This window comes from Balaenoptera physalus, assembly GCF_965194825.1.
Source record: "Balaenoptera physalus genome assembly, chromosome: 2".
Classification (NCBI taxonomy): domain Eukaryota; kingdom Metazoa; phylum Chordata; class Mammalia; order Artiodactyla; family Balaenopteridae; genus Balaenoptera; species Balaenoptera physalus.
The window spans coordinates 12,681,337-12,707,791 of NC_138883.1; the positions used below are offsets into that span (position 1 = coordinate 12,681,337).

The 26,455-nt window shown below is 34.6% G+C and overlaps 1 protein-coding gene across 3 annotated transcripts in view; it reads left to right on the forward strand.

Annotated features, from left to right (window-relative positions):
- TC2N (tandem C2 domains, nuclear) overlaps positions 1 to 21,670 on the forward strand; it is a 46,169-nt gene extending 24,499 nt beyond the window's left edge. For 2 of the 3 annotated variants that reach the window (XM_082451365.1, XM_082451366.1), the window contains exons 4-12: positions 3 to 170; positions 1,629 to 1,720; positions 2,938 to 3,013; positions 3,552 to 3,652; positions 4,372 to 4,488; positions 8,496 to 8,687; positions 13,738 to 13,852; positions 16,467 to 16,666; positions 18,695 to 21,670. In XM_082451365.1, coding sequence (XP_082307491.1) covers positions 3 to 170; positions 1,629 to 1,720; positions 2,938 to 3,013; positions 3,552 to 3,652; positions 4,372 to 4,488; positions 8,496 to 8,687; positions 13,738 to 13,852; positions 16,467 to 16,666; positions 18,695 to 18,805 — 1,172 coding nt within the window. In that variant the 3' untranslated portion in view covers positions 18,806 to 21,670. The remainder of the gene's footprint in view (positions 1 to 2; positions 171 to 1,628; positions 1,721 to 2,937; positions 3,014 to 3,551; positions 3,653 to 4,371; positions 4,489 to 8,495; positions 8,688 to 13,737; positions 13,853 to 16,466; positions 16,667 to 18,694) is intronic. The other variant, XM_082451367.1, reaches the window with a different exon arrangement.
- The last annotated feature ends 4,785 nt before the right edge of the window (positions 21,671 to 26,455 follow it).

Consider the following 26,455-nt stretch of genomic DNA (forward strand, 5'->3'; position numbering starts at 1 on the left):
AGGATCTGCCAGAGCATCTTTTGGAGCTAGAAAGGTAGAACTTTCCAGTTCATCTCAGCATGGACCCAGCTATGATGTATATAACCCATTCTATATGTATCAGCACGTGTCACCTGATTTGAGTCGGCGCTTTCCTCCTTGTTCAGAAACAACGAAACGATATGGATCGGGTATGAAAAACTTTTTCCTCTTTGTCTTTTCTCTTTAACAAATGTAGAAATCAAATTAAATCTAAATTCTGGAAGAAATGATTCATCTTATGAAAAACAATTTAAAAATAAAAAGAAAAGCAGGCTTCAGAAGTGATATGATAAACATCATAACTTCTCTGTGGTTTATAGCTAATGTAAAAATGAAAGATTAATGAGTTATGTATATTGGTAGTTCCAAGTTCCATTTTGTTTGTCCTTTTTCGAAAGAAATTTTATTTTTAGATTTTGCACATATCTTATATAACATCTATCCATTCATATTCTACAAGAAGTATTTACTAGCTCTATTTATTTTCTGCTCTATTCAGTGAAAATGATGAATTTAGAAACTAATGATGAGATTAGAAATGTAAACAAAGAAAATAGAAAATGCCTAAATGATTACCAATCTTCATTAGTTTAATATTTGAAACTATCAATTATAGACTATCTGTACGTATCTGATTCACAAAATTTTCACTGATATTCAGGAAAAATATATAGCTATCTCAACCACTGAATTCAGGCTGAGGTACTGAAATAAAGTAGAAATACTTATTTAAATATGTATTTCAGCACTGTGCTAGACTATACAATTATTATACAGAATTCCATTCTTCAAGGATCTTATAGTTTAGGAAGGAAACTACATATACAGACTAGAAATATAACAGTACATGGAATTCAATATTGTAATAAGTGCTCATTAAATAGTTGAATTGCATTTAGTACAGAGGACTTACATCCTCTTAGATTATTCTTCTGGGATGAAGAATTGGATAATGTAAGCAAAAAGAATGAACTTTTCCTGCTTGATATTTGATGTGGATGTGAAAATGTGTTGTTTGATTTGTATTGGTTTCTGTTTCAAACAAAAGTAAAATAATTGAAAAGCAATTTTTAAACTTGATTAGAAGGCTTTGTCTCTTAAGTAGATTTGCATATAATATTCATGCTATATTTCCTATAGAGGTTTAGTTCATGGTAATTAAGTAGAATTAAGTGTTTCTCCTTTTTTTTAATGTGTGTGTTTTTTTAAAATTTATTTATTTATTGTTTATTTTTGGCTGTGTTGGGTCTTCGTTGCTGTGTGCGGGCTTTCTCTAGTTGCGGCGAGTGGGGGCTCCTCTTCGTTGCGGTGTGTGGGCTTCTCATTATGGTGTCTTCTTTTTGTTGCGGAGCACGGGCTCTAGGCACATGGGCTTCAGTAGTTGTGGCACACAGGCTCAGTAGTTCTGGCTTGCGGGCTCTAGAGTGCAGGCTCAGTAGTTATAGCGCATGGGCTTAGTTACTCCGCGGCATGTGGGATCCTCCTGGACCAGGGCTCGAATCCGTGTCCCCTGCGTTGACAGGCGGATTCTTAACCACTGCGCCTCCAGGGAAGTCCCTCTTCTTCTTTACTATAAAAATAAGTAATTTTCTTATGTCCCTTTCTAGTTTGTGACTTAAGGACTAATAGACTTCCCAATTCCCCTGGACTAAGCAAGTCTATGTTTGATCTTACAAGTTCATCTCAGCAGTTCATTCAGGTAAATTATTTATATGAATTTAATTATATGCAGTAATTTATTTTCAAGCTAAAAATTCAGAAATGTGTGAATTACATTAGGAACAACATGTTATGTATCTTTTGTAGATGTATCAATCCTAATAGCTAAAGAATAAACGCTTGGCATTTCCCATGTGCGTTATTTCAGGAAGCTCTCAGTTGAATACTAAAAGGCAATAGTTTTTCCCTTGTTCTTTTATGAATCTTACTTTTCTCATGGTATGTAATGAGGCAGTCTTGAGGCAGTTGGAATTTAAAATGGTATACTTAAAAGTGCTTATTGATTTGACTTTCCTTATTGAACATAACTACCTAGTTAGTAAAAATTAGTATTTCTATTGAGATGTAGAACTTTAATTATTCATTAATATTAACACAGTGTTCTTCTATTTTTTGAAGTAGAATTGAGTTTTTTGATGTTTAAAAAATGTTTTTTTTAAAATAAACTGTGATTATTATTTAAAAAGCAGAAAACAGAATTAAGCAAGGTAAAAAGACAAATCACCTGTGTTCCTATAACTGAGAATAAAAGTGCTATGAAAATATTGTTATATGTACCTGTGGACATTTTTCCATGTGAATGTATATGCATACATTTAAATGGAAATGTATTCTTAATAATCCTCAGTTGAGTTAATTTTTTGCAGAATTAATTCTTTATAGCACCATTTTTTTTTTACCGTGCATCAGAATTGTTTGAAGAGCTTGTTAAAATACAGATTGCCAGGCCTCACCCCCAGAGCTTTTGATTCAATAGCTCTGCATCAGGGCCTGAGTTTGTATTTCTAGCAAGTTCCCAGGTGATGCTGGTACTGCTGGCCCTGGGGACTATGCTTTGATAACTGCTGCTTTATAGGTTTTTAGGTAACAGGGCACTTCCAAATATATTCTGATTTTCATTAGTATTTGCAAGTATGACATATAAACAGTAATCTCTTCCTCCTTATTACAAAACCAAACCAAAAACAGCAAAGGCTTTCCCATATATTACCTAGTAAGATATTTACTATTTTCCTGGTAACACACACACAGAAAACCTTTTCCCCCTTTACTATCTAAAAGTGAAAAATTCTGACCAGTAACACTGTCAGAATGATTAGCACTCAGTTTGATAGTAGGGTGGGTATTGGGGCATCAGTTTCAGAATCCTTAAAGTCTGATATGCAACATCTGACTAAAGAAGAATTTTATTTGTAGAGACATGATTCATTGTCCAGTATGCCCAGTAGTTCTTCTTCAAGGAAAAATTCTCAGGGGAGTAACAGAAGCCTGGGTAAGGAATAAAGTATTCTACTTTTATATTCTTAAGGGAATTATTTCTACCCAATAGTATTTTGAATGTAGTTATGATAAGGTTAAAAAAAATCTAGATGATTATATCTGTGTTGTCAGTGTTATCTGCATATGAATACTCAGATCAGATGGTCCATTTTTTAGTGTTCAGGCATAAAGGCATCTTTAAAATTAAATATCTTTCGTTTGTTTTAAAGTATGTTAGTGAGGGAATTTCCAGAAGCATACAATATTAAGGCCATATCAGTGTTATTTGGGAAAGTTTTTCTTAGTTTTAACTTAAATTCTTCAGGTTATAATTGGGTTAAGTTTTTAAGCCAGGTACTTTTTATAGTATATCTTCCCCCAGCACTTCAATAAAAGCACTGAAGTGTGATTTTTGTCTTAATAAATTGACAACTTTAAAAAGTAATTAGAGCAGTTTTCAGTTGTGCTCTTAAAATTCGGTTGTATCAAAGCTCAGTTGGATTGGAAGGATTGCATAGTAATTCAGCCATCTTTGTTCTTTTACAATTCAGATACAATTACTCTATCAGGAGATGAAAGAGATTTGGGGAGATTAAATGTGAAAATGTTTTATAATTCTTCAGTAGAGCAGATCTGGATCACAGTTTTACAGGTAAGTGAATACAGTTAATACAAACTTTTCTTACATAATTGAATATTTAGACTATAAATTATAAGCATCTACTGTTGCTTTCTTCTAGGGAATGGGTCAATACCTTCTTTGGAATTTAGGGTTCTATAGTATTTTACAGAAAATAGTATTTAATAAAGTATCTAAAGAAAATATAGATATGATGGAAATATGTTTGCTTTTAACCTCAAGAAGGAAATTGATATGATATCTAAAACATTGTCAGATTATTTTAATGTAGATGAAACAGAAGATCTCAGTAGACTAAAGTTTACTTTTATAGTTTTTTTATAAATTTATTTACTTGTTATTTTTGGCTACGTTGGGTCTTCATTGCTATGCATAAGCTTTCTGTAGTTGCAGCGAGCGGGGGCCACTCTTCATTGTGGTGTGTGGGCTTCTCGTTGTGGGGGCTTCTCTTGTTGCGGAGCACGGGCTCTAGGCATGCTGGCTTCAGTAGTTGCAGCACGTGGGCTCAGTAGTTGTGGCTCACGGGCTTAGTTACTCCACAGCATGTGGGATCTTCCCGACCAGAGCTCGAACCCGTGTCCCCTGTATTGGCAGGCGGATTCTCAACCACTGTGCCACCAGGGAAGCCCTATAGTTTTTATTTAAGTCATTAACTCAAGAAATGTATCAAATATTTGTATTGTCAGAGTCCTTTGTAAAGCTCAAACTGTATTTTTATTTTATCTTTTTAGTGCAGAGATTTAAGTTGGCCCTCTAGTTATGGAGATAATCCTACTATTTCTGTAAAAGGGATACTAACATTGCCCAAACCAGTACATTTCAAATCTTCAGTCAAGGAAGGCTCTAATGTAAGTGTTTGTGTTTGAATATCTTTTTATGTTTTTCTCCTATTTGTCACTTTAACCCATGTAAAGAATTGGAATAAGAAAGTGTTTTATTTTTGGGAAACTACAAATTATGTACCCCTTGCTTTTTTAAAGACCGTTTTGAGCCTCAGAAATACTTGATATTTCGTTGTCCAATATTAAGATGCATTTATTTATTTTTTTAAAAAATATTTATTTATTTATTTATTTATTTATGGCTGTGTTGGGTCTTCATTTCTGTGCAAGGGCTTTCTCCAGTTGCGGCAAGTGGGGGCCACTCCTCATCGCGGTGCGTGGGCCTCTCACCGTCGCGGCCTCTCTTGTTGCGGAGCACAGGCTCCAGACGCGCAGGCTCAGTAACTGTGGCTCACGGGCCTAGCTGCTCTGCGGCATGTGGGATCTTCCCAGACCGGGGCTCAAACCCGTGTCCCCTGCATTGGCAGGCAGATTTTCAACCACTGCGCCACCAAGGAAGCCCCTATTTTTTATTTATTTATTTTTTTAACATCTTTATTGGAGTATATTTGCTTTACAGTAGTGTGTTAGTTTTTGCTTTATAACAAAGTGAATCAGTTATACATATACATATGTTCCCATATCTCTTCCCTCTTGCGTCTCCCTCCCTCCCACCCTCCCTATCCCACCCCTCTAAGTGGTCACAAAGCACCGAGCAATCTCCCTGTGCTATGCGGCTGCTTCCCACTAGCTACCTATTTTACATTTGGTAGTGTATATACGTCCATGCCACTCTCTCACGTTGTCACAGCTTACCCTTCCCCCTCCCCATATCCTCAAGTCCATTCTCTAGTAGGTCTGTGTCTTTATTCCTGTCTTGCCCCTAGGTTCTCCATGACCATTTTTTTTTTTCTCAGATTCCATATATATGTGTTAGCATACTGTATTTGTTTTTCTCTTTCTGACTTACTTCACTCTGTATGACAGACTCTAGGTCCATCCCCCTCACTACCAATAACTCAATTTCGTTTCTTTTTATGGCTGAGTAATATTCCATTGTATATAAAAAGAAAATCTTAATCACTAAAATATATAGAAGATGAGTAATATCTAATGAAACTCTTTACTTTTCTTGTATTTACTTTTCTTATATAAATATATGTGTCTATATTTTCATCCTCTCTCCCCCCACTCCACTTTTGCTTTGAGAAATAATTGCATGATTACAATTAACTTCTTTTAAATACTTTCAGTGATCATAACTGGAAGACTTATGATCCTGAATTTGTTTTATAGATTCTAGATTTCACTTTAAATATATCTTCATTTTTGTCTTCTGATATGGGTTGGATGGTTAGTGTTTTTCCATACAAATGAAACTTCTACAAGAGCATATCATTTAAAAATAAGGTAATTCAGATGACTAATAAACATGAAAAAAATTTACTCTCACTAGTATTCATAGATATACAAATTTAAATTACATATTGCTTTCTCTTTTCTTTCTTTTTTTGCTTATTAAAATTAGGAAAATTTTTCAAGCACTCTAGACCATAACACTTTCTGGAAATTATCTTGGCAATATACATTAAAACCTTAAAATAAGATTACACTAAGTGAAGTAAGTCAGAAGGAGAAAGACAAATATCATATGATATCACTTATATGTGGAATCTAAAATATGATACAAATGAAATTATTTACAAAACAGAAATGGACTCACAGACAGAAAACAAACTTATGGTTACCAAAAGGGAAAGGGGTTGTGGGAGGGATAAATTAGGAGTTTGGGATTAGCAGATACAAACACTATATATAAAATAGATAAACAACAAGTTCCTACTGTTGTATAGCACAGGGAACTATATTCAGTATCCTGTAATAAACCATAATGGAAAAGAATATGAAAAAGAATATATATATGTATAACTGAATCACTTTGCTGTACATCAGAAACTAATACAACATTGTGAATCAACTGTACTTCAATAAATGATTTTTTTTAAAAAGAAAAAAACCTTAAAATATTTATACTTTTTAACATAGTGTTTCTACTTGGAATCTACTTCATGGCAATAATCTAAGATGCAAACAAAATATATATAAAGTATTCTTGGCAGTTTTGTTCATAGAGGAAAAGTTGGAAACTATCTAAATGTTTCCCATAGGGGAATGGTTGAGAAAACTCTTGGTATATCATGTATTTGTGTATTTGTTTCCTGTGGGTGCTGTTAACAAAGTAACACAAACTGGGTAGCTTAGAACAACAAATATTTCTCTCTCACAGTTTCAGAGGAAGTCTGAAATCAAGGTGTCAGCCGTGTTGGTTCCTTCTCTGAAGGAGAATCTGTTCCATCTCTTCTATGCCTCTCTCCTAGCTTCTGGTGATGGCCAGCAATCCCTGTCATTCCTTGGCTTCACTCTAATCATTGGCTTTCATTTTCACATGGCCACGTGTCTTTCATCTCCATGTGTCTCTGTGTCTTCACATGGCTATCTTCTTACAAGGACGCCAGTTATATTGGATTAGAGGTCTGCTTACTCCAGTATAACCTTGTCTTAATTTCACAAATTACATCTTCAATGACCCTATTTCCAAATAAGGCCACATTCTGAGTTAGCGGGGGTTAGGACTTCAACGCATCTTTTTTGGGGGGAGACACAATTCAAACCATAACACCATGTGATAGAATACTAGGCAGCCATGAAAAATAATGTTTAGGAAGAGTTTTTAAGGACATGGAAAAATGTTCTTAATAAGTGAAAAAGCAGTAATCAAAATTTATGTGTAAATATTAGGATCTCACTTTATAAAAATATGCATTGTAGAAAGTCGAGATGGAAATAAATCTTAACTCTGGTTTTAATCCTGATACTCACAGATGACTACTTACTGAATTAAACACTTTCACTTTTTGATTTTCAAATAAAACTAAGCTAACTTAGGAAAAGTTAGGGGAAAATGTTCTCATATTAAAACTTGCATGGAATCTTTTAAAATTTATTATTTATCAAGTTGTTTAGGAGTCCCCTTTTATGGCAAAATGTAAACCAGCACACTTACTTCATTTGTAAGCTCACTGCATCTGAGTTTAAAAATTAAACATTTTATGCATACTGTATTATTGATGTGATCTATGGCTTGAGATTGAAAGGAAAAGAAAGCTCAGGTGGTAGGGAGGATCTGAGAAACACAATTCTGACTACACAGACATAAGTGATTACCGTAAAAGTGAACATTTGGGCACAGTATCTAAAATATTGATGTTAGGAAGTTTATAAGCAAAAAACAGTCTAGTGTCAAGAAGATGTTAGGTCACAGTAAGCCAAGGTTTTAAAAATATTAAAAGTAATAAAAAGAACATTTGAAAATAGTCTGGGCATGGAAAACACTGACTTGCTGCCTGGAGTGGAAGATTATGAGAGAAGGTAGAACTTGGAACTTACATTTCCCTTTGTCTTCTCTATCAAGGATATCGATTTTCAGATAGGAAAGAGTGGAACAAACATCACTAAAGGATAAAATGAACCCCAAATTAGATGGGAAGAACATTAGACAAAGAATACCTCCTTTAAAGAAATAATTCAAGTCTCTTATTAATGTGAACAAATTAGATTTTGCCTACTGTGAGAGCTTGCATGAGATTCTTGAAGTACTCTCATTAACTGTTGAAGAAGTGTGGTGAATAGCAGGAATGATACTCCAGAACCAAAGATGAAGAGCAACCTAATTTTGAAAAGGGAAAAAGCTGTATTCTGGTGAACTTGGTGTTGATATTAACTAAATTCATGACTAAGTAATTAAAAGGATTTGTGAAATTAAGAAGGGCAGTATCCAGAATAAATTTTGGAAAAGCAAGTCATGGCCATTCTCATTTTCATTTTCATTAAAAAATATTTTTTGTTATTGTAAAAACATTAAATTTGCCTTTCCTAGGTTATAAATGTTATTTTTGTTTACTTTGTATTGGTATATGACCCTTTTTTCAGTCATTCTATTAACATATTTTATATTTTCTTGATTTTTATTTTAGATTATTGAATTTATGGAAACGTTTGTATTTGCTATTAAACTGCACAGTCTACAAACTGTAAGACTTGTATTTAAGATTCAAACGCAAACTCCTAGGAAGAAAACTATTGGAGAATGCTCACTATCACTCAGAACTCTTAGCACACAGGAAATGGATTACTCTTTGGATATATCACCACCTTCAAAAATTTCTGTAAGTGATATAATATGTAAAGTATTTCACACTTAGAATTATTTAGTGGATGAATTTTTGTTTGTTGGAGTATAATTTGAAAACTAGAATATATTAAAGGATCAGGAAGGCTCTCAAGAAGCAATAGTAACATAAATGTAATGTAAAAAAGTTGTAATTATGTCATTATTTAATAAATTTTTTTAAAGCTGATAAAATGTTAACAGAGCACCTTTTCTTTCTCCGTTGGAAAATAACGTTAGGGTTACTTTCTCCTAGTACATGTTTAGTTAATGTTTCATACTTCAATGTAATAACCCTAAGTGAATAATTTTAAATAATTTTTAAATTTTTTAGGTTTTTTTTTTTTTTTTTTTTTTTTTTAGTAGCTGATAACTTAGGAAAAGCAAGACAGAATCAATAAACTCCAAACTCAATGAGAGATTGCCTTGAAATAGATTAGGAAAGTTTTAATCATGAGTAAGCACCATGTCCATAAATTGGGTAGAATGGAGGATCTTACAGCTGGTGTCCTTTTGTAAAGAACTTCATTATCTATAGTGCTGATTGATTTTTGAGACCCAGTAGTTGCTTCTTTCAACTAGCCAGCTGAACACTGTTTAAGTTGTTTAGAAATTCCTAATGATTTAATTATGTAGTTTCTGTGTCAGGATAATATATAGAGAGAAATCAGTCATAACGCTTTATAAGGTTGAACTTATATGTGATTTTAAATTTACATAGGATTTATATTTTACCTGCTTTCAAAAATATTTAAGGTGCTTGAAGTGGTTCTTAACCTGGCTACACATTAGAATCACCTGGGGAGCTTTAAAAAGAAGCCCACACTTAAACCATTAAATCAGAATTTGGGGAGGAGTGAGCCAGAGGCATCTGTAATTTTCAGAAGCTACTCAGGTGATTCTAATGTGTAGCCTGGCTTGAGAACCACTGAATTGAGGGGAAATTAGGGATTAAAAAGTAAAGAACAAAAGATTAATCAAGAAGAATTGAAAAATCTTGTTATTTCTTGTCTATTATTTTCTGTCTCCATACCAAATGTGTTTTCTTTATAGCATTTATTATAACTTAGAATTATTTAAGTTACTTGTTTTAAAAAAAAACAAGGCTTGAGCTTCCATCTTTTTTCTTCATATTTTACTGTGCCCATAGTAAGAGCCCGTCATATTCCTGGCATTGAATATTTGTATGTAGGTTGATATGAAAGAATAAATGATGAATGAAAGCATGCTAAATTAGATTGTTATTTTCTGTTAAAGTATAGCAAATTTGTTTTCTAACTGTGACAGGAGTTTATCACTTACATCTTTGTTTATCATTTACATCTACTACTAGCTTAGTAGACAGTAATCTGTAACCATATTTTACAAAAGGCACATATTACTATTTAAATGGATAATTCATAGATTAAATCTTTTTTTTTAATATTATTATAACACAGCATTTTATTATGATTGCATATCTGACTCCTGCAATAGCCTTGAGATTTTCTAGGGCAGTAATCTGCCTCATGGGTTTTCTGGGTTTTTTTAATAGATTAAATCTTTAAAAATTAGTAGAGTATAGTAGAAGATAACTCAGCAAATGTATTTTCTGGGGAATTGAGACATTATAATCTTAATCTGCCTTGGAGAATCTGAATGAATGATTATGGCACAGTTTCTACAAAATTATATTTTGCATATCAGATGTTTTATAAACATTTGTCTATCTGTTGTATGCCACATGCTAGGGATACAAAGATTGATGGCTTGAAAGAAGGGCTTTCAGGCTATATTGGACCAGTGAATTTATATTACTGAGTGTGAATGTTTCTTATTATTGGCTAAAAGCAAGAATAATATGCTTTGTTTTCTGTGTTGAGGAGGAAAATTGATATTCTAATTGTGACATTGAAAGAGCCAGACTTACATACCCATCCTTCACACTGACAACTGTTTTATCATGAACAGCAGAATTTTCATATAGAGCTAATAATTTCCTGAGTACAGTTTTTGACCTTAACAACTAGCTGACAACTCAAATTTCTGTGTTGAATAATGTGGAAGACATAAGGTTTCCCTGAAGAAATAGCTGATATTTGAAGAAACTTAGCATATGACTGACTTGGTCCTAAGTGATTTAATGCTCACACCGAACTTATGAGCTTGCTGCTCTTGTCATCCCTATTGTGGAGACCAAGACCTTGAAACACTTGCCTGAGTTCATATAGCCTGTTGTTGGGGAATCAGGATTTGAACTGAGGTATTCTGATTCCACAGCTAGCTCTCTTTACCGTGTCGAAGAAAATTATCAATAAACAGTCTATAATAGGAATAGAAAAGAGTTTTATTTGAGCCAAACTGAGGACTGTAGCCCAGAAAACAGCCTCTCGGATAACTCTGAGGAACTGCTCTGGAGAAGCATGGTTTTCAGCAGTTTTATATCTTGTCAGAACAAAGAACATCAAACAAGTCAGGGATACATACATACTTATGTGCACAGCAAGTCAGTATGGCCTTGGCACCTGGGAAGGGAGTCTTATCATTGAAGGAGTACCAGCAGTGGCATCCCAGGAAGGGAGGCATTTAATCTTTATTTTTAACATGGACATTCTTTACTTCTGGTCAGTGCGCCCTTTTCTTTAATAATTAAAGCAGATGTACAATGTATGCTTGATAGGCCACAAACAGGCTGTTTTAGTTAGCATAAAATTCAAGTTAACTCATGTATAAGCCAGAATAACTTCCCCATACCTCAGTATGTGAAAATATCTTTTATCAGCTATGTATTGTCCCCCTAAGAAGATATTCTCAAAAATCACCAGTTAAGGGATTTCTTTAATTATGCTTAACATTTCATCCAGGAAGCTCAAAAAGTTCTCTTTTCTTTAAAAAATGATACATTATTCAGGAATGGAGGTCGTATCTTTTATCTTCTACAGTTTTGTGCTCATTAAAAATGCTCTGCGTGTATACCTACTAATTGATTAGAATTTTAATTTTTTGGTTATTATGAGATTGAAAACCACTTTGAATAGTTTTTCATGATCCGAATTAATATCTTGGAATATAAATTGAATTTATGAAATAGCCTTGGCAAGTAAGAAATGGTAAATCCACTGCCAAATGCTGCTCTGTTTTATGAGAGTGAACTCTACAAGTGTATAACACTAAGAGAAGTTTTGCCACCTTTAGATGTTTTCATAAGTGTTATTATATCATGGGTACAAAACCATAATGAAAGTAATTAATGAAAAAATGTTATCCATGGTTTCCTTTGTGTTTTGTAATCAATAAATAACTGTATTTTTTAAAATGCCAAGGACTGCAACGTTTTTTTTTTTAATCAGCAAAGGTGTTATATATGGATACCAAATTAGTTCATGTAAAAAGATTTATTAATCCATCCTTATTCTGATTAAAAGCAAAAGCAGTACATTCACTTATTTATTAGAATTGAGCATTTATTGCTAAAATAGACAATTTTTATCATCATTTTAGATTTTTCAAGAGGGAGTGTAACCTCAACGGTTGATTTTATACTTTTAAGTGATTCACTTTTCGCTTTGTATCTTTTGATTTCTTATGGCATGACCAATTTTGGCCATTTTGACCATTACAGAATATTGTATTAAGAAAATATACAAGATTCAGTCAATGGCATGTACATAAAAAGGTTCTTTTTTATGATCCATGCGTCAATTACTGGGGAATACTGCGTGATTATCACATATAAACCGCTTGATGAAGTATCAGTCAGCTGTTTTATGGCTTTGTTGGAATCAGTACTAGCAAAGACTTTTGTGTCAGTCTGTGCTGCGCCCTAGTGAGATCTGTTAACATTATGTTCTTTCTTTAATCCCATACTTACTCTTTTCATCATGTGAACAGTAATGTTTTTGTATTTGGCCGACTTTATGTTTCTCTCTTTTATTTTTCACTCCAAGGACGCTGGAATCCATGTAAATAGGTTGGCTTGTGTAAGACAAATTACTTTCTTCTGTTCTTAGCAATACTGAAGAGCACATTTTAGCTTTTCCCCCTTGTTAAATCTCCTTCATTATATTGTTTGCCTCAGGTTTTCTTTGACCTTTTCCTTTTTATTTACTGCCTCATCACTTTCGCTAGCTTCCTTCTCGCCAACTTTCATCTTTGGCTTGCTTTCATTTAGCATAGTAATTCAGCTCTTAATCCACAAATCTGTTCATTGTAGTAATCCTTTGTCTTCTGATTTTGGTAACACTACCTCTGATTTCTACAAATGAAGAAATAATGATATGTTTCATATATAACATTTTTATCATATTTCATACATTCTGAAAAAATAATTCAAATGACTACATTTAAGTCTTTCGAAAATATGCTCTTTTGGTGTTTATTTCACTGACATTTTCTCTAGTAAAACTGTTTAGGAATTTAATTTTTTTATATATAAATTTATTTATTTTGGCTGCGTTGGGTCTTCGTTGCTGCGTGTGGGCTTTCTCTAGTTGCGGTGAGCAGGGGCTACTCTTTGTTGCGGTGCGTGGGCTTCTCATTGCGGTGGCTTCTCTTGCTGCACAGCGTGCGCTCTAGGCACGCAGGTTTCAGTAGTTTGGCATGGGGGCTCTAGAGCGCAGGCTCAGTAGTTATGGCTGGCAGGCTCTAGAGCGCAGGCTTAGTTGTGGTGCACGGGCTTAGTTGCTCCGTGGCATGTAGGGTCTTCCTGGACCAGGGCTCAAACCTGTGTCCCCTGCATTGACAGGTGGATTCTTTCTTAACCACTGCGCCACCAGGGAAGCCCTAATTTTTTTTTTTTTTTTAATTTGAATTGTCTTTTGGTCTCCCTGATTTTGAAGAATCAGTATGTATGTGTAACTTATATTATCAGAATTTATGAAAGTCAGTAAGTACCTCATATTGACAGAATCCATGACATTTATCTTAACCTTCTCTTATAACACTTAGCTTTGTGTGTCAGTAAAAAGCAGTGCTTTCAAAATTTCTAACCTTTGCTCTTTATTTTTAAATTTTTGAAATATCCCAAAACTTTATTCTTGATTAGCAAATGACACTCGTTTAATATGCAGGTTTGCCATGCAGAACTTGAACTGGGTACTTGTTTTCAAGCGGTAAATAGCAGAATTCAGTTACAAATTCTTGAGGCTCAATACCTTCCAAGCTCATCAACACCCCTGACTTTGAGTAAGTATGTCAAAGTGGTTCAAAGTGGAATCTTCAGAAAATATTTGTAAAAGGTAGTTTTTTCCTGCATTTCTTACAGTGAAGATTAAAATCTTAGTTACTTTTGTTAGTTAACTTACATACTTACCTTTTAACTTAAAATTACTTTATTGGATTTCAAATTGCTAGCCACTGTGTCTACCTTAATCCACTGGTCTCTTGATTCTTACCCAATTGTGACCTTCTTGCATTTGGTGCTATTCTTTATTTAGCTCATTAGTTAATATAGGTTGAGTGTCCAGAAGACTGTCAGCTATATTTCACCAGCCTAGATAATTTATCCTCTCTCTAAGTCTGTACCCTTTTTTTTGGATACTCTGGTAACTAGAAACTTAATTTTAAAAAAACCTGAAAATATCAGACACAAACCTCGAAATACTTTCTCGCCTGTGCCTTTGAGCACAGCCAGGTATTCTGATATTTTGGTTGTCTAGGGCTGGTTCACATGGCTGCCGCTAGAGTGGGAGGTTTGAGGTCAGTCCTACCTAAAGGGCTAAGAGTAGGACTAAGAGTGTTCCTCTTTCCTCCTAGAAGAAGAGGAAATATCAGGAGGTAGGTAGAAGCAATGGATGTCCACTGTAACTACAAAGACTGAAAATAAATACAATTGAGCACAGTCCAAGAAGCTAGAAAAAGAACAGCAAACACAAAAGAAAGTAGAAGTAGAAATTAAAGGTAAAGTTGAAGTTGATAAATATGGGGACAAAGAAAAACACAAAATCAATAAAACCAAAAGATTTTTCTTTGAAGAGAATATTAAAATAGACAAACCTATAGTAGGCTGGATCAAGCAAAAAATAAAGAAAACATAGACAAGGAAGAGGATATAATTTCAATTTTGAATCTCAGAAGATATTCAAAAATAAATGAGGGCTTCCCTGGTGGCACAGTGGTTAAGAATCCACCTGCCAATGCAGGGGACACGGGTTCGAGCCCTGGTCTGGGAAGATCCCACATGCCGTGGAGCAGCTAAGCTCGTGCGCCACAACTACTGAGCCTGTGCTCTAGAGCCTGCAAGCCACAACTACTGAGCCCATGTGCCACAACTAGTGAAGCCCGCGTGCCTAGAGCACATGCTCTGTAACAAGAGAAGCCACCACAATGAGAAGCCCACGCACCGCAATGAAGAGTAGCCCCCACTCACCACATCTAGAGAAAGCCCACGCACAGCAATGAAGACCCAACACAGCCATAAATAAATAAATAAATAAATTTATAAAAATAAATACAGAAGACAATACCAATTATAACTATGCCAATTCATTTGAACAGCTATATAAAATAAATGATTTTCTAAGGAAAAAAACTGTTGAAATTCACTCCAGAAGAGGGAGGAATCAATAGAACAATAACCATGTAAAAGTAGTTAAAGAACTGCCTCTAATAAAAGCAGAGGCCAAGATGATTTTACTGGCAGATCCTACCAAACTTTCAAGGAACATATAATTCCTATTCTATATAAGCTGTTCCACAGCATGAAAAAAAGATGGAAAAAGTAACTTTATGAGGTTAGCATATTCTTGCTATCAAAACAGAAAGGACAGCATACACAAAAAATAGTTATAGACTACAATCACTTATGTAGATAGATGGAAAAATCATAAAATAAAAAGCAAGTAAAGTCCAAGTTGGCATTAAAAGAATAAGTTAAATTACCAAGACTATATAGGGTTAATTCTAGGAAACAAGGACAAAACAGTGCAATTTATTACATTAACAGGTATCTTCCTTTAATCAAAACTGCTAATCAGGATTACCAGTGATCTCCATTTTATAAATAATGGTCAGCCTCAGTTCTTACTTTGTGGCTCCCTCCTTTCTGGAAGCTCTCTCTTTACTTTCTTGCTGTCTGGCAGCCCCAGCTCTATACCATCACTTATCAAATTAGTCAGACTGCACTTTTTGCTCGAGTTGTAAGCACTGTATGTCAGACTGGGGAGCAGGCTTAGGTGAAAAGCTGTATAAACCTGAATTTTACTTAGTGCAGTTCTCATCTTTTAAGAGCTGACTCTCCTCTAGTTTCTTTCTGCTTTTGGTCAGTGTTTAGCATCTTGAACAGTTGTTTTTAATATTTTCCCCAGAGTTTATAATTGTCATCTATGAGAGATTAGTCTGTAAAAGCTATTCTACCATTACTGGAAGCTCTACATCTCAAATTTATTTAAAGAATAGGTTTCCTCTAGTGGGCATATGTTTAACTTCCGGAGTCTCAAGCAAAGAATTTTACCTATATAAATTTGTGAAATAAATTCCTCCAACTCTCCAAAGAGTTGGCACCTCTCTTTTGTATAATCCTTATCAATGCGTACTCCTTTGCTGCTGATTGTTATTTATGTCTGCAATTCCAGTCTTTAAGGGCATTCAGGTTAGAGGAAGATTAAATTCATTTAAGGTTAGAGTAGTTACTTATAAATTATGATAATAATTATAAAATTTACTAGAGATATTTTCTGTTATGGCAGTAGCTCATCAGATCTTTAAAAGTAGCTTATTGATATTTTTATGACAATATATGGATATATTTCTTTATATGACATTTAAAATTTTTTATTTATCAAAATTTCTTATTCTTTAGGTTTTTTTGTGAAGGTGGCAATGTTTAGCTTGGGAGAGTTGATTTATAAGAAGAAGACACGCTTATTGAAGGCCTCCAATGGAAGAGTAAAGTGGGGAGAGACTATGATTTTTCCACTTATACAAAATGAAAAAGAAATTATTTTTCTCATTAAGCTTTACAGTCGAAGCTCTGTAGGAAGAAGACACTTTGTGGGGCAGGTTAGTAGGGAGTTTTTATCTCATATTCCTTCCTTGCAATTTTCTTTGCGTTTAAACAGTTGGTTAACAAAGGGAATACAGGATAAAATTGAGGTTGAATAGAGTAAAATTGTTCATCATAAATTAAAATTCAGTGTTACCACAAAAATCAAATCTTGTCAGACTTTCTGCTTTAATACAAAAATAGTTGGAATTTCTGAGAGTCAGGCTTCTTATCTTAAAATAAGTTTTCTCCTGAGCTTTTCAGCTTTAAAATCAGTAAGAAAGATCAGTTTTTCAGTACTCCTGGCTCATTCCTTGTGAAGGAGGGAACACTAAGTATTTCAATCAAATTTCTTTAGGCTTACTTAAGGTATCCAACTTACTTTATTCTGTGTCATGTTCAATTTAATGTTTAACTCTGTATGCTATTCGCTGAATTGTATTAGATTTGAATTCCTAGAAAACATAGATTTTAACAGTGGTTGTGATATTATTTAGTCAGTATTGTCATCTGGATTAATCTATCTGAAAAATTCATAGTAATTTGTATAAGACAACATAACACTTGCTTACTTGCCAGTCCTACAGGAACTTGTTTCCTTTTGTAGTTCTTTGTTTACTCTAAATGAGTTACTGGTAGCTGTCCAGTATCTTTTGTCTTAATTACAATTGTTTGACTCACATTTAAATTCCAAAATCTGTATTATTAGTTTAAAGGCTTCTACTTGACAACAAGATGTTATTAGCAGTCTACCTGAAATCTTCAAATTATATGTGAATTTTCAAAGATTGATACTAACTCTGACTCACTTCATATATTTTACCTAAAATATTTGTCAAAAATACTATAGTTTTGTTGTTCTTCATCTATTCTTATTTGGAAAAGAGTTTGAACTCAAGACCTAGTATAACTAGCATACTTTTCAAAGTCGTGAGGCCTATAAAATGAATTCAGTTAAAGTTTTCGCATATTGTCAAGCCTCAGCTACCATGTATGAATGGAATAGATTTACCTGACAGATGATTTTCAGGATAACTTTTTTGGTGATTCCACTTTCTCGGTTGAGATTTTAGTTAAGAATAATAATTCTGGAAGGTTCCTGTTGGCCATCTGTTCCCTCTGGCTCCTGTGGTAGCCTCAGGAGCCACCATGGTGGGGCAGGCACATGTGGAATCAAGGTCTCCCACTTCTCTATCCGCCAAAGCACTCTTATGTTATCTGTTTCATATATTGGGGTGTTTTGTAAGATTTTATTTGAAGGAAAAGTTCTTCAGACCAAGAAATTTAGAGAAAAAAGTTTGAAAACCAAACCTTTTTGGAGTGCCCTGCTACAATTTCTTTATTTAAAAGAATTAGAAACTGAGTCTCAAAGAAGTTAACTCCAAAGTAACAGCATTTGTTAGTGCTGTAGCTGAGTTGAGGATTCAGGTTGTTTTGTTTCCTTGTTCACCTTGTCTCCGTGATACATAACATACAATGTGATATCTTATATTTGCAAAATGTTTTACAGTTTTCCCAAGTTCATTCACATCTGTTATCTAAAGTTACATAAGTGATAGGTTCAATGAAATTGTTGGCTATGAAGAATGACTATTAGATTTCAATTAAAATTACAGTTTTATTTAATGTAAAAGGTACTTAAAATACACATTCCTTACCAATCAATTTAAATCATGATTAGTCTCAATTAATCTTTACAAAAATGTTTTTGAGTGGTTGGGATCAATTTTAAGTTGAGCTCCTAGATTTATTGAAAAAGAAAGGATACTAATAACTGTTTTGGAGGAAGTGATTTTGTAATATCTCACATTGAATTTTTAAATTGAATTGGGTCATATAAGATAGTCTTCAATGACTAAATAGGTTAAGTGTTTTAACATCAAGTTTCAAAGAGAGAAATCAAACTTTTGGAAAAATGGAAAGATGTTTAGTTGAAAATATGTAAACCAAACATCCAGCTGTCTTTCATTCGTAAGAGTAATTAATGGTTTGAACTCAGTTACCATTATTGTGTTAAGTTAAATGAGTGTACTGTTCCTTTACAGATTTGGATAAGTGAAGACAGTAATGACATTGAAGCAGCGAACCAGTGGAAAGAGACAGTTACAAATCCAGAAAAGGTTGTTATCAAGTGGCACAAATTAAATCCATCTTGAAGACCTTGCACATTAATTTGGTGACAAACTTGACATTCTTTTAGAAGACTTATGATTTCAATTTGCTACCAATTTGAAGAGACAGATCAGTACATTTATCAATTTATTTATGGAGGCCATAATTATAGTATATAATGGATCTAATAGAAAATCAAACTTGGTGAAAAATGGGATTAATTTTACCACATATCCAAAGTAAAGGAAATGCTTTAAAACGGGCCGAAATAGACAATAAAATAAATGGGTAGTATTACTAGGGCAACTAAATAAATTATAACGTCAATGGGAATATCAATCATAGATAGTTGCTGCTATATTATGTTTATAGGCTTTTTAAAGCTTTACATAGATATTCAAAATCCACTATATCAAGTCTCTGTTAGTACTAGACTTTACCACTATTTCAGTGCTAGTCAAGATTGATTAGATCTTAACTCCACTGTTTAACCCCTCGCTACATATTTTCCCTCAAAGCAGCAATGAATTGAACCACTTCAACTCTTCTCATTTGGGGAATGTTTGTGGCCTGTGTTTATCATTACTTACCCTTAAGTCATCACATTGTCACTTAGTAAGCTATTTATCTCTAAGAAACTTCAGATATAGAAAACTACATTTTGGCAAGAATAAATGAAAACACCAGAAGGTTGAAGTTTAATTGGAAACCCAGTGTACACACATTTTGCTATGTTTCCTCCTTCACATCCTCTTTGTTTTAACTGGAGTTGAAATAAGGTTATCATCCATATGGCCCATCCTAATTAGCAGAATTAAATGAGCTTAAATAGCAAATTTAATATTTTATGATAATCACTTCCTTGTTTTTAGTTTTTTAAATATAAATTGCTTGTTCTATAATCCACAACATTAGAATATGTTCCTGTATTTTAAAAGTGGCCATACATGATAACATTATGTAGCAAATAAATATTTTCTGTTGCAGTTTCTCTCGGGTACTCATTACAACTCAGTATGTAGGGATAATTTCAGTTTAGTTGGTCAGACGAGCTATGACCAAAAAGCACAGTTGTTTGGAGAAACCAATAACACCATCCCTGATCTTGGAAAGTAGTGACTTTATTTTTCTTAATGGGTAGACTAAGTGCTTCATCTTCCATTTTTCTTTCTCTCTTACCTTGTACCACACATGCCAAGAGATAGATAGTGATATTTTAGGCCACAAGTATACTTTGCTGTAACTTAAGCATGCCTTTTTCATTTCTTGTTCTGTGTATCTCATTAAGATTTTCCCAAATAAACACTAATTCCCCTTTTCCTAGGTACCACCTCCTCAAGCTACTAAATGTACATACTTTACATGCCCTTGGCTTCTGGTGCCTAGAGTTTATGGTATACCGGGGATGTTGACAGGTACTCTTTGACACTGCATTTTGAAATAATGTTTTTTTTTAGATTTGTGAAAAATGGCATATTAGTGAGTACTCACATGGACTTTCAAGAGAAAAATCATCTTTTGTGGTGGTATTTTGAATCTTTGAGACAAATGGCAACTATTTTAAAAGATTTTTAAAAAATAGACTTTGTTTTTTAGAGCAGTTTTAGGTTCACAGCAAAATTGAGAGGAAGGTACAGAGAGTTCCCATATACCCTCTACCCCCGCATTTATACAGTCTCTCCCACTATCAGCACCTTGCACCATAGTAGTACATTTGTTAAAATCACTGAACCTTCATTGACACATCGTCACCCAAAGTCCATAGTTTGTATTAGGGTTCACTTTTTATGTTGTACATTCTGTGAGTTTTGACAAATACATAAATGACCTGTATCCACCACTCATATCATACAGAGTAGTTTCACTACCCTACAAATCCTCTGCAAACACAACCATTTTAATAGCTACCAAAGAAGGAAGTGTGCTGGCTTTTAGATAAGTAACAGACTTTATTGTTTTAAAAAATCTAGAATTTTATTTGAGCAGTTTTTTTGTGTTCTAGTAATGCTTTCAATTCCTAAATTTATTATAAGTAGTCATGTATTTAATGCAATTTCTAATTATTTAATTTTCAATATTTTTACAATATGTGTGTAATGTATAATTTGAAGGAAAGGTATGACTTCTTGGTTTCTTGTATGCCTTAGAATCCTAGGTAAATAAAAAAATTAAAAGAAAACCTTTTTATTTAAAAGACTTCAGTTAGAGAAGTGTTGACAACTAAGATCCCAGATATTTTAATTAGTGTTTACTTAAGCCTTTTTCAGATGAAGAGGTACTGAATACAGGTGATATTCTTATTGTTTCCTTAATAGCTACTCATGTTATGAGAAAAACATTAGAAACTGGTAATAAAAAATGAGATACTATGCAAAAATATCACTTCTCTTTGTACTTACTTGGCATTTCTTGACCTTTACCCACTTATAACAGTGAGAGAACCAAAATGATACTTGGTAACCAGAGAAAGCCATGGAGAGCTCACACTGATAGCTGATAGTTTGCACAGTGCTAATCCCTAACAGTGTATTTATTTATAAGTCTTCAGATTAATACAGTTAAATAGCTGCAGTCCATATCAAAACATAACATCTCTGTTTGGCTTTTGTTTGGTTTTGTATGATTTTTTAGCAGAACTAGAGAACTTACCACTGAAGTATATCAGGTAAGCTCTTATCAGACTGTTCAGAGGGAACCAGTGGGATTTTGACGTAAGTTACATAATTGTGGTCTGAAAATAACCTAAACTGATCTTCTGTTTGAATACAGTTATGTGAATTTCTCTGATACTAATGTACAGAAACTATATTTCCCAACAAAAGTTTCCACTGTTTGTTTAATCAAATAATTGTTTCTTTATGAAGGATTTCAGAAATTTGCAATAAATTTCAACTCTTTATGTTATGGCAGTAATGGATATTTCAAAGCTGTATGTTTACTTTTGTTGATTGGTAGGGTGTATTGAAGGAAGTTCCAGATAAAACGTCTGTATCTACAGTAGTTGTGAGAATGTTCACAGATGACCCTTGAAAAACATGGGGCTTAGGGGTACCACCCCCCACGCTGTTGAAACTTGAGTATAACTTTACATTTGGCCCCCTGTGGTTCTGAATTCACAGATTCAACTAACCTTGCATTATGTGGTACTGGCGAATGTACTCACTGAAAAAAACCTGCATGTAAGTGGACCTGTGCAGTTCAAACCTGTGTTGTTCAAGGGTCAACTGTATTAGGGTTTCCAGAGAAATGGCACCAATAGAAGATAGGTAGGGAGGGAGATATAAGTTTTCTTTTAATTATGAGGAATTGGCTTATATTTATGGAAGCTGAGAAATCCCACAATCTGCCATGCAAGCTGGAGACCCAGGAAAGCCAGTGGTATAATTCAGTCCAAGTCCACAGGCTTGAGAACCAGAGGAACCAATAGTATAAATCCCAGTCTGAGGTCAGGAGAAGATGGGATGAGAAGTCCCAGCTCAAGCAATGAGGCAGGAAAAAAAAAAGGGCAAATCCTCTTTCCTCTGCCTTTTGTTCTTTTCAGGCCCTCAACAGATTAAAAGATGCCCACCCACGTTGATGCAAGTGCTAATCTCATCCGGAAATACCCTCACAGACACACCCAGAAGTAATGTTTAATCTGGGCTCCCTGGCCAATCAAGCTGACACATAAAATTAACTGTGGCAGATACCTCCTAGTGTTCTTCTGGTATGTTAGTTGTAATTCTTGTTCAACAATAAATTTCAAATGCTTGAAGTTCTGGCCAAAACACTGAGAAAAGAATTATGAAAAGTGGATATATATGAAGTACCTGTCCATTTTGAAATACAGATTTAAGACTTAAAAATGTATTAAAGAGTGTTGACCTGAAATAAATAGACTGTGTTGACTGAAAAAACATACACAACATAAAAGTTGAGAATTATGTTTTATTCAGCGGTTTTCTGAGGATTTCAAGCCCAGAAGACAGCCTCTCAGATAGTTCCGAGGGACTGCCCTGAAGAGGTAAGGGAGGAGCCAGGGTATATAGGGGTTGTTGCAGAGAAGACCAGGTAGTCAGGACATCAAAAGTCTACTGTTAACCAAAGAAAACCAGGCATCTCAAGGAGTTTAGTACTTTTCTGTGTGTGGGAAGATGCAAGAGTCTGGGCTCATTGAATTCATGCCTCTGATGTGCACCTCAGCTCTCTGGGGCCAGTATCCCGTGCTTTCCCATCCTGAGTTCTCTCTGGGTGCACCGTTGCAGGTGCAGCCCGTTTGTCTCTGTCCTGAGTTCCCTCGGCTCACTGTCTGGGGCAGCTTGATGGCAGTGTCCTTTGTTTACTGATATGACAAACAGCATTTTTTATTCAAAACTGCCAGATATTTCTCTAGGAAAGATGGATTTATTTGGGATCAGCAGAAGATTGCAACTTGGGGTTGGCTACATGGTGAGTCATGTGCAAGTCGCCGCCTGCCAGCAAAGGAGAACACTTTTACAGAGAGGAAAAGGAAGTTGGGAGGGCTACCATAAACAAAGAGTCCATGGCTTTTCATCATTGGCTGAGTCCTTGCCAGGAAAGAAGAGGAGTCTTCCTTCTCGTTGGGCTCTGCTAGCATTGCAGGGCATGAGAGCTCCCCCTTCTGGTCTTCCAACTCTTTTATTGAGGTTTCTGTTTATTTGTTTACAAGAATTAACGTAGCTCTATAAAATTAGATTATATTTTATGGGTGATGAATTATTTGAAGATGAATGCTGCCTACATTTTCAGTAATTTCCTCGTGGAAAAATTTTTTAACTTAGTAGTTACAGATTTTTAAACCTTTTCATGTATAAAAAGTCTGATCTCTAAAATAACAGTATTTTATTAAAATTGATAACTAAATTAAATCATATAACTATAGCAACTATATAACTATATTAAACCATAGGACTCTGATAATAGCAGTAGATGTCTAGAAAGAAAGGTCTGTATGTATTCTCAAATGGCTAAAATATACCTGATTCCATGCTGGGATAAATCACTGAATGAGATATGTCTTTTAGAATATGATGGTTTTCATTTTCTCATGATGTGGAATTTGTTTTCTAGGTCACCATTCTTTAGTTTCTGAGGCAGGAGGATAAAATAGATTTGTCCTTAATCGTAGAACTAGATATATTTTAAGAGAGAGAAATTTGGTTGACTGTGGCTCTGAGTTGTTTCTTAGTTTAAATTCTAGATCGTTAATCTTTCTTGATTATACAATGTATGGACTAAATTAAAAACATTTTAAAATGAGTCATTTTTATATATTTAATAAATACAAAAATATCTATATAGTACTTCATGCAAAGAACTGTTCTAGGTGCTTTCAGGGACACAAAGATGCTCTTTACGCTGGGGTTTAATTTAGGGAAATAAAACAATATAAAGCAGGATTGCAATAAGAAGCAGGATTTGAGGTATGGACAAAATGCTTTAGAGGCTCAACTAAAGAAATAATTAAATACAGCCGAAGGAATTAGGAAAGGTTTAAATCTCTGATCTGCAATACACGAAACCAGGCAGATTTGGCAGCACTGTGAATTCGTGATCACTGACTCTGCCAAACTAGCAATCTTAGTTCATTTCTTTTATCAGCTGACTTACTGTGAAAAAGTTTGTACTTCCTTCCACCCTCTTCTAATCTTCAACCCACCTACTCCTGTCTTTACTCTTAGTAATAGAATATATTATTTCATGCTTCACACAAAAAAACAGTGTCAGGCATTCCTTCACCATCCCACTGTCATATCCATATTATTCTTACTTGTATCCATCCTTGGTTATGTTAAAGTCAGTTCTTTCTTGTGAATTCTGAATCCAATACTCTGCTTTTTGAGGAATCTCATTCCTTTTAATATGCCTATTCTCTCCTATTCCTTGAGCCTGTCCTCTACTGGAGTCTTCCTATCATCATTCAAAGCTCCTTGGTGCATGCATGACTATCTCAAAATAGGTTGGTGATAAGTTCATTGTAAAGAACCCAGCAGACATCATTGTGGAGGTCAAGTTTCTGTATTGATGAAGGAACCTATGGAAACATTATATAAAGCAAGGACAATGTGGCATGCTCCTGGTGTGGATCTGTCTTCCCAGATCCCCTGGGATCCCCCTGGGCCATACTACTATGAATGAGTCTACATGTGGCCTGTGAAGATTCCCAGAAGCTCTGTTTTCATTATCACAGGAAATTTTATTCTTTCTTCACTTTCCTCCTCTCACCAGGCTATTCTTTCCCAGCTAAAACCTTCATTTCTGCTTGCTTAACAAGTATTGTAACCGGTAGAAAACAATCCCAACAAATTCCTGAGTAATTATTAAGAACTGAAGTGTAATTAATGAGTAGGAGCATTAGTTTCTCAGCATAGTATGTTAGGTCACCTACACTTCAGGCCTCTCTGTGGCCTATTTCCTTCTTTTAAGAAATTCCTAGACCTCCCACCCTATTCTAGATTCTGGTTTATTTGGTCTCCTCTTCATAGGTAATTTCTAACTGCTCTGTTCTTAGCCTGTTTTCTTCATTCTTCCATCCTTGCCATGCCGCTGAACCTCATGCTGAAGCTTTAAGTGCTTTTCAGCTATTTTTTCTTTATTACTCAGTTTTCTTAACAATAGAGCTCTTCCTCCTTGAAACCATTTCTTCCCTTAGCTTTCAAGCTTTGTGTGTTGTCTTACTACCTTTCTAGACTATCCTTTTCTTTGTTCTCTGTTGGCTCATCTTCATGCACTTTAAAAATTGGGAACTCTTTAGTACTCAGTCCTAGACCATCCTCTCTTCTCCTTCTACATTATCTCTCAGGGCAATCTTATCTATTCCCATGGCTGCAAATGCTGTCTACTTGCTAAAGGCTGCCAAATTTATGCGTGTATACAAATCTTGCTAACGAGCTTCACTATCATTTGACTAATGTGGACGTCTTTTCCTGAACATTATCCCAAACACAGCTTTTGATTTCCCATTCCTACCACAAATCTGGCCTCCATTGCTCCCCATCTAAGTAAAATGAACTAACATCCACCTGGTTGGTCATCCCAGAAACCTAGAAATCAACTTGGAACTCCTCTCTCATCTTCCATAGTCAATCAATCACCCTATTCAGAAATGTACATCATAAGTAGATCTTGAATGCACCCACTTCTCCATCTCTACTGTAACTTACCTTGTCATCTTCCACCTGTAGTATTGTACTTTCCCCATAATCGGTCTCCCTCTTGTTTCCCTCTAATACATTCTCCACCCAGCAGCCAGAGTGGTATTTTTAAAACACAAATATGATTGTCACTCCTTCGTTCCCATTGCTCTTGGTGTGAAGTCCAAAATCCTTCACATAGTTTATAAGGCCCTGCATAGTCTGAGCTCTGCCTTCCGTTCCAGCCTCATCTTGAACTATTCCCACTGGTCTGTTTTACGTTCTTGGAAGACAGTATTCACCTAGTTTCCTCAGGATCTTTGCACATGTTTTTTCATCCATGTGGCATAGTTTTCTTCTTTGGTCTTCCCTTTGCCAGATCCTATTGTTTTTTTAGGTGCTAGCTTAAATGTCTGTTCCTCAGAAAAGCCTTTTTTTACATCTTAGGCAATGTTAGGTCCTATTTTCATATATAATTTTCCTTTATAGCTTTTATCATAGTTGTGATTAAATAATTGCATAATTTTTGTTTATTGTCTCTTCTACACTGCAGTTTCCACA